General features: G+C 47.3%; 1 protein-coding gene across 2 annotated transcripts; it reads left to right on the forward strand.

The window, feature by feature from the left end:
- On the forward strand, positions 1-7,153 carry LOC118785921 (Golgi reassembly-stacking protein 2-like). Of its 2 annotated transcripts, none has more exons than XM_036540871.1 (10): positions 1-137; positions 1,114-1,194; positions 2,559-2,762; positions 3,146-3,232; positions 3,650-3,780; positions 4,031-4,163; positions 4,839-5,019; positions 5,410-5,496; positions 5,606-5,734; positions 6,233-7,153. In XM_036540871.1, the coding sequence occupies exons 1-10, from the start codon at positions 75-77 to the stop codon at positions 6,538-6,540; spliced, it is 1,404 nt and encodes a 467-aa protein (XP_036396764.1). In that variant the 5' UTR covers positions 1-74; the 3' UTR covers positions 6,541-7,153. The 2 variants fall into 2 exon arrangements, with proteins under 2 accessions (XP_036396764.1, XP_036396765.1); XM_036540872.1 differs by having other exon boundaries at positions 4,839-4,962.
- The last annotated feature ends 473 nt before the right edge of the window (positions 7,154-7,626 follow it).

A 7,626-nucleotide genomic window follows, 5' to 3' on the forward strand; every position in this document is an offset into this window, starting at 1 on the left:
CGTTGCTGCCGTATCTTGCCGGAACCAGGGACGAAGTGCGCTCTAACCTCGAATATTGTTCAATCCAGGGAGATATGGGAGGGGGCCAGAGTGTCGAGATTCCCGGAGGAGGATCCGAGGGTTATCACGTCCTTAGAGTAAGTGCTGCACTTTTCAGTACTTCTGTCATGTTACGTTGTAGTTTGACCGGGCCGGTCTCCAAACGTTGGATCCCGAGGGGCCCGGCAAGCTAAGGCGAAGGATGCTAGTGCGGCCTAACTAGAGATGCTCTAGACCCGAAGTGGTAGCGATCAACTTGCATTGCCAGCTTTCGACATTTGTTACTTCAGATTTGCCGTACAGATGGGAGCATTAATGAACGAGTGTAATGCGTAGACCACAGTTTAGTGTGTGTTGTTGATTGCCCGTGATGAGCAAGTAGGTTGTTCGCTAGTCTAGCTAGCTGGTTGAATGAAATCTGACAAGACATCCAATGTATTAGATAGGAAGCTAGCAGGTATAGCTAAGAAGCTATCCGGTGAACTTTGCATGTCTTATTTGTGTCCGCATCAGCGACGCTGATTCAGACAGTGTGTCGTTAGAATGGTAGGAAGCTAGCTAGCTAACTATATAGCTAGCTAGCGACACTTTTCTTTCTGAATGTGTAGTTAGCTGCAGTTGAGTTGGCTGCGGCTAGAAGTAAATGTCAAGTGATGCGGCTGCAGATGTGGGCTGTATGTTTGAATGCCGTGAAAACTGTCTGAACATGTTGCTGTTTGTGTAGCTAATGGGTCTCAATCCTGCACAACCGGCCGTTTGTTTGCATCTTTGAGGAAATCGGGTGCATGTCGGCAAGGTTGTGCAACGATTTAAACCCAGCAGCTGCAACTGCATAACACAGTCGTTGCATATTCACAAGATTAATGCCGCATGTGAATGTATGAAGCCTGAACAATCTCTTTAATTTATCAAAATATCTTTTTTCTGAAACTGTGTTCTGTTTAGCCACGTTATGGTACGGTACACCCTCTTGGCCTGCGCCCTGGCCTGAATACAATCCAAACATTGGCCCAAGAACTGAAAATTTTGACAGTGATTTAATGCTACTGATTCCTGGCCGTTTTCCTTCTGCAGGTGCAAGAGAATTCCCCGGGTCACCGGGCAGGATTAGAGCCGTTCTTCGACTTCATCGTTTCCATAAATAATACCAGATTGGTAAGGCTTTGTTAAATTAAATAGTTAGGAAGGACTGTCAATGTATGACGGCATGAAACAGAATACCTGCTAGCCTGTGGTGTAAAGAGAATAGAGGTTTTTTTTTTTGGCTTTTTTTTTTTTTTGCAGAGCGCTAAGGAGATAGAATTCACACCCCAGGCCACACAAAGTATTAGATGAGAAAGACTACAATACATAGTGCTTCCTCTGGAAACTGCGTCCTAAGAAATGCATCTTGTAAGAAGCTGTCCTGTCTAGTACAGACATTTCCTGTGAATGCTAAGTGAGGGTTTAAATGGGCATGAGTCATAGTGAGAGAAATGGCATAAAAATAGATAGTGATTTTCCTTCTTGAAACCTCATAGGAAGACAATCTGAGCCAATAAATATTGTGCCGAAACGCATGAGGACTCTGTAGTTTATTTTTTATACATATCAACTATATGACATGGTATTGCTTTCCATGTTTGGCTTATTTCATTTTACTCCATTCTGGACCCATTATCCACAGTTATCAGGTGTCATCATCTGATTACCTGAAGTAAGAAAAGGATTTGAATTCAGAATAAATAGTATTTTAATCTTTGTTTCTGAAACAAATGCATTTAGTATGTGTAATCTGCAAATACTTTATCTCCCCCAGTGGGTTTTGCAAAAATATGTATTTAAATTATGCCTGAAATTGATCATTTTCAGCATGAAACCTGAAATGTTTCTGTGAACCCAGACATTTCTCTGTTACTTTCTCTGAAATGGTAACGTGTTAGAACAGTGATGTTTCTAAGTTGAATGTGTGTGTGTGTGTGTGTGTGTGTGTGTGTGTGTGTGTGTGTGTGTGTGCATGTGTGTGTGCATGTGTGTGTGTACCTGTGTGTGTGTGTGTGCCTGTGTGCCTGTGTGTGCCTGTGTGTGCCTGTGTGTGCCTGTGTGTGTCTGTGTGTGTGTGTATGTGTGCCTGTGTGTGCCTGTGTGTGTCTGTGTGTGTGTGTGTGTGTGTGTATGCGTGTGTGTGTACCTGTGTGTGTGTGTGTGTGTGTGCATGCGTGTGTGTGTACCTGTGTGTGTCTGTGTGTGTGTGTGCCTGTGTGTGTGTGTGTGTGTATGCGTGTGTGTGTACCTGTGTGTGTGTGTGTGTGTGTGTGTATGCGTGTGTGTGTACCTGTGTGTGTGTGTGTGTGTGTGTGTGTGTGTGTGTGTATGTGTGTGTGTGTATACGTGTACGTGTGTGTGTGTGTGTATGTGTGTGTGTGTATACGTGTACGTGTGTGTGCGTGTGTGTGTGTGTGTGTGTGTGTATGCATGTGTGTGTGTGTGTATGCATGTGTGTGTGTACCTGTGTGTGTGTGTGTGTGTGTGCCAATCAGAACAAAGACAATGACACCCTGAAAGAGCTGCTGAAGGTGAATGTGGAGAAGCCGGTGAAGATCCTGGTGTACAGCAGCAAGACACTGGAGCTGCGAGAGACCACTGTCACCCCCAGCAACATGTGGGGAGGCCAGGGGCTGCTGGGAGTCAGCATCCGCTTCTGCAGCTTCGAGGGAGCCAATGAGAACGTCTGGCACGTGCTGGTGAGTGCTCTCCACCAATCACAAACGGGGGGAGGTATCACAACATACGAGTAAGGCCACGGTCTGTTTATTTTGGGCCCTTTTGTTAGTTTCTGTGTACCTGTATGACACTAACTCAGTTAAGTATCATAGAATAACAAGTGTTCTGACTGTACCATTCAGAAGCATTGTGCTTTCCCTCAATTCTTTTTCCCTTAAAAGGAAAATGCTGACCCCTAGTGGGAATCCTTGGTAAATTACTCTTGATGTTGATTCTGATTTTAGCGTTTTAGCGTGTAAAATAAAAATTTATTTATTTATATTGTGTCATGAGTCTAGCAGTGGTCAGACTTGGGGACATCTTGCGCAGTGTCACTCTTATTTGTCTGTCTGTCTGTCAACAGGAGGTGGAGACGAACTCTCCCGCTGCCCTGGCAGGCTTAAGGCCACACACAGACTACATTATTGGAGCCGACACTGTCATGAATGAGGTGCGTTTATGAATCTTTGCTGTAACTGGGTGGCAGTTTGGTGTAGTGGTAAGGAGCAGGGCTTGTAACTGAAAAGTTGAAGGTTCAATTCCCTGCAGGGGCCGCTGCTGCTGTACCCTTGGGCAAGGCCCTTAACCCACAGTTGCCTCAGTGAATATATCCAGCTATATAAATGAATAAAATTGTAACCTATGTTACTCTGGAAGGAGCACCTGCTAAAATGACTGTAATGTGATGTAACTGTGTCCCAATGTGACTGTCATAGTGAAGGGGAGCATGAGTGAAACAGTAATTAGGGCCCGGTTAGGGGCCCTGTCCTTGGTCTTCCTGTCTGCTGCCACTTATGATGGCAGTTAGGCAGAACCCTGTGGCGTCAGGCACTGCGTTTGCAGCTGAAATCCTGCGTCTCTCCCCCAGTCCGAGGACCTGTTCTCCCTCATCGAGTCGCACGAGGGGAAGGGCCTGAAGCTGTACGTGTACAACACAGACACGGACAACTGCCGAGAGGTGGTGATCACGCCCAACAGCGCATGGGGCGGGGAGGGCAGGTAGGGGGCGCCGCCGAGGGGTCGGGCGCGTCGGGAGCGTGCTGTGCGGTCACCGCGTAACGCGCTCTCTGTCTCACTTTCTCCCTCCCTTTCTCTCTCTCTCTCCCTCTCTCTGTCTCTTTCTCTTTCCTTCTCTTTCCCTCTCTCTCTCTCTCTCTCTGTCTCTTTCCTTCTCTCTGTCTCTCTTTCTCTTTCCCTCTCTCTCTCTCTCTCTCTCTCTCTCTCTCTTCCTCCCTCCCTCCATCCGCAGTCTGGGCTGCGGGATCGGCTACGGCTACCTCCACAGGATCCCCACACGACCCTTCGAGGAGGGGAAGAAGATCAGCTTTCCGGGACAGGCCTCCAGTGAGCCGGTCAGCCCGCTGAAGGACGGCTTCATGGAGGTGAGATCAGCCAGCGTCTCTCATCCCTCTCTCATTAAGAGAGGAGACACGCGAGAGGAAAGACCAATGGGCCAGCGTTTAGCTGGGCATGACATTGCTTTTGCATGCTAATCATTATTAATGTACTGTAACGCTAGTTTACTAATCATTATTAATGTGCCATACCGTGTGCATTCTAATAATTGGGTTATTTATTGTTGTTTTCTGTGCTAAATATTGCATTAGCAAAATTGCTAATATATGAGAGAAGTTGACAAATTAAGTAAATCCAGACAGATTAGTTAATAATGTGGTACCTAGAATTAAGTAGCAGAAAGTGACTGTGCAGCAGTGTTGTGTAGCAGATGATGTTGCTGGACAGCAGGGTGGTGTAGTGGTAAGAAGCAGATTTAGTGACCTGATGGCTGCTTGTTTGGGTGGTGCCAGGAGCAAGACTCGTAACCAAAAGGTTGCCGGTTCGAGTCTTCACTGGGGCACTGCCATACCCTTGGGCAAGGTTCTTAACCCAGAGTTTCCTCAGTAAATATCCAGCTGTACAAATAGATAACATGTGATACTGTAACCTGTGTAAGTCGCTCGGGTTAAGAGCACCTGCTAAATGACAGTAGTATAATGTAAATGTAATGTAAATGCACTGTGCCTTTCTCAGTCAGCACACCTGTGTTTGTGCCTCAGGTGCAGCTCTCTGCGGTCAGCCCCCCCCCTCCTGCACCTTCTGCTCCCTCGGGACTTGAGGAGGGACTCTCCGGCCTGTCAGTCAGCTGCGCCCCGCCCACCGCCTCCAGCGTTCTCAACACAGGTACTGCCCTGTCAATCAGCTCCGTCCCGCCCACCATCTCCAGCGTTCTCAACACAGGTACTCCCCTCCCCCCAGGCGGTGAAATGCCAGCTGTCTGTTGCACGGTGTGTGACATCACATAAGATTTACTGCAGGTAGATTTGACAGTGTTGATCTTGTTGATGTAGAGACTGATGTATGGCAGTATAATTGGCTTCCATTGTCTAGTCAGGTTGCGGCTTGAATAGTGTTGTACTCACACTCACTGGTCTGGGAGTGCTGTTAACCACCTCTGAGACTGTTGCTCATACAACTTGATTGGATTCACTTCTGTTCTTTCGTGCTGGAAGTTGCTCTGGATGAAAGCGTCTGCTTAAATGAATATAATGTAATGTGATGTAATGACAGAGATAAATTCTGAGAGGCAGAAGTGAATTGTGATGGATCTTGGCATGGTTTTTGTTTCAGGTGTCCCGACTGTACCATTGTTACCTACTCAAGCCAGCACCTCCATGAGCTCAGTACCTCCCTTCAACCCCGCCACCACGTTACCAGGTCAGATGCAGTCCCCTCTGTAAAGCGATCCTCAGTGGGCTGAGGCCTGTGTTAAACCCAAGGGGGCTTTGGTTCATGGTTGATGCGTGTGCTCTTTCTTTCTGCACAGGTCTGATGCCCTTGCCAGGGGGCCTGCCACCTCTTCCTAATCTGCCTAATCTGCCAAATCTGAATGTCCCGTTACCGGATTTGAGCACAATGTCATTACCCAGCATCAGTGGCCTGCCCCCACCTACAGGTACACAAACAGATTTATGACCTGAGGTGTATGTTAGCGATGCACATTGATGTGGGGCAGATCGTAAGACAGGCACAGGAAGTTCTGTTTCCAGAGGGATGCAATCCTACAGGTTTCAGAGATCTCTCAGTTAGCATCTGATTTTGAGCTGGTATATTGGGTGAGCTGGATTCCTGGTGAAATAATGACTTAAATAAGCCACTCAGGAGCTGCGGCAGGAGAGAAACGAACAGGTTCTGCAGCTCTTTAGGACTCCAGTCACCCGTTCCTGTATGAACCAAAGGCTGATGTCTTTACAGTAGCATTTTGCAGCAGTGTCGGGTTGAACCATACTGTGGTAGAGAGTGATGAAAACAAGCTTTCTAAGAAGACTGTCACCAGTGTGTGCTGTTCAGTACTTGTATGTTTTAAGCCTGTGCTGCCAGTACTACACTGGTAGTGTGGCAATAATGTAATGTAATATTGTACTGAGGTGTGTGCCCTGCTCTTGTCCTGAAGGTCTCCCTCCTCTGGCCGGCCTGCCCCCTCTGAATCTGCCCGGGATGGCCCCCCTGTCCCTCTCAAGCATGCTCCCATCCCAGCTGCCCCTGGTCGCGGGTGTGACGCCCGCCCTGTCCGAATTCCCCGCTCCCATCGCCCCGCCCTCCCTCACAGCCGTCAGCACGGCCGCCCCCGCCCTGATCCTGGACACAGCATCATCTCCGAAACCTCCCGCCCCCGTTCACATGGCGACAGAGACGGCGGTCTCCACGGATACCCTCTCCGCCGCACTGGCGGGCGCCCAGGTGTCTCCCGTGTCCTCGTAACGGCGGGCTGACCCTCCGCCAGCACGGCTCGCTATCCTCCGTTTATTTAGCCGCAGGTGCAGTCCTGCACTCCCCGGTGACTGTACACCGCAAGGCACATCCTGCAGGAACCCGCGAGCCGCCAGGACAGTGACAGAGCTGAAGGAGATGTGGGAGAGCGGAGATTATAGGCTGAAGTACGTCCAGGTCCCCTCCAGCGAGTTCCCTCACGGCTTCCATTCCTCCCCTCTATCATGTCTGCGTTCACCTCTCTGATCTCCCGTAGGAGACCCAAGAATCAATTCCTCTCTTTTGTAATGATTTGGTGGAAATGAACTGTAAAGGCAACTCATGTTGTATGAATGGATGATTGTTTTTTTTTTCTACCTTTTTTCTTTGTTTTCCATCCTGAATTTCCGAGATTAGGCATGTATATTTCACCTGTCTCTGTACATACCTGTCTGTATGAGAACTCCGGCCCTTTGCTTCCTGTTGCCGTCTTTGTAACTGCACTTTCCTGCACAGATTGGAACAGTAGGATATGAAACTAGTGCTGTAATGGCTGGAAACCAGAGGGTGGCGCTGTAGACCACCTTGCGAAATATAACCCTGTTCACATACACAAGCAATAAACTCCGCAATTTTAGTTTGATTAGTGCTCATGTCATTTTACTAGTCATTTTTTTCCTGTACTGCATTTTTACATTTTTTCAACAGGACTGGTTTAAAAAATGAAATGTTTTCAGTATCATTATAATTGATAATTGCTTTAGGTCCAACAGCTTGCCATAGCTGTATTTAATATCTGTAATGGAACACAGTATAAATTATGGATTACAGGCTCTAATTTAGGTGCAGTAACACTCCAAATACTTGGACTTCTCTGTGCAATGGTACACCTGAGAACTGCAAAAACTAAAACAAAAACTTCAAACGAAAATAGATATTTGTGCTATTTCTGTTGTAATTGGATGAAAATACAGGAAATGTAACCTTGATATAAGCTAAAAGGTGTTTATTTGCTATGAAAACATTTGCTTTTAAAAGACTATGTGCAGGGAAATTAGCTGTTTAATTTGCATATTCAGGTGGTGACGCAATGCCAAC

This window comes from Megalops cyprinoides, chromosome 11 (assembly GCF_013368585.1).
Source record: "Megalops cyprinoides isolate fMegCyp1 chromosome 11, fMegCyp1.pri, whole genome shotgun sequence".
Taxonomy (NCBI): domain Eukaryota; kingdom Metazoa; phylum Chordata; class Actinopteri; order Elopiformes; family Megalopidae; genus Megalops; species Megalops cyprinoides.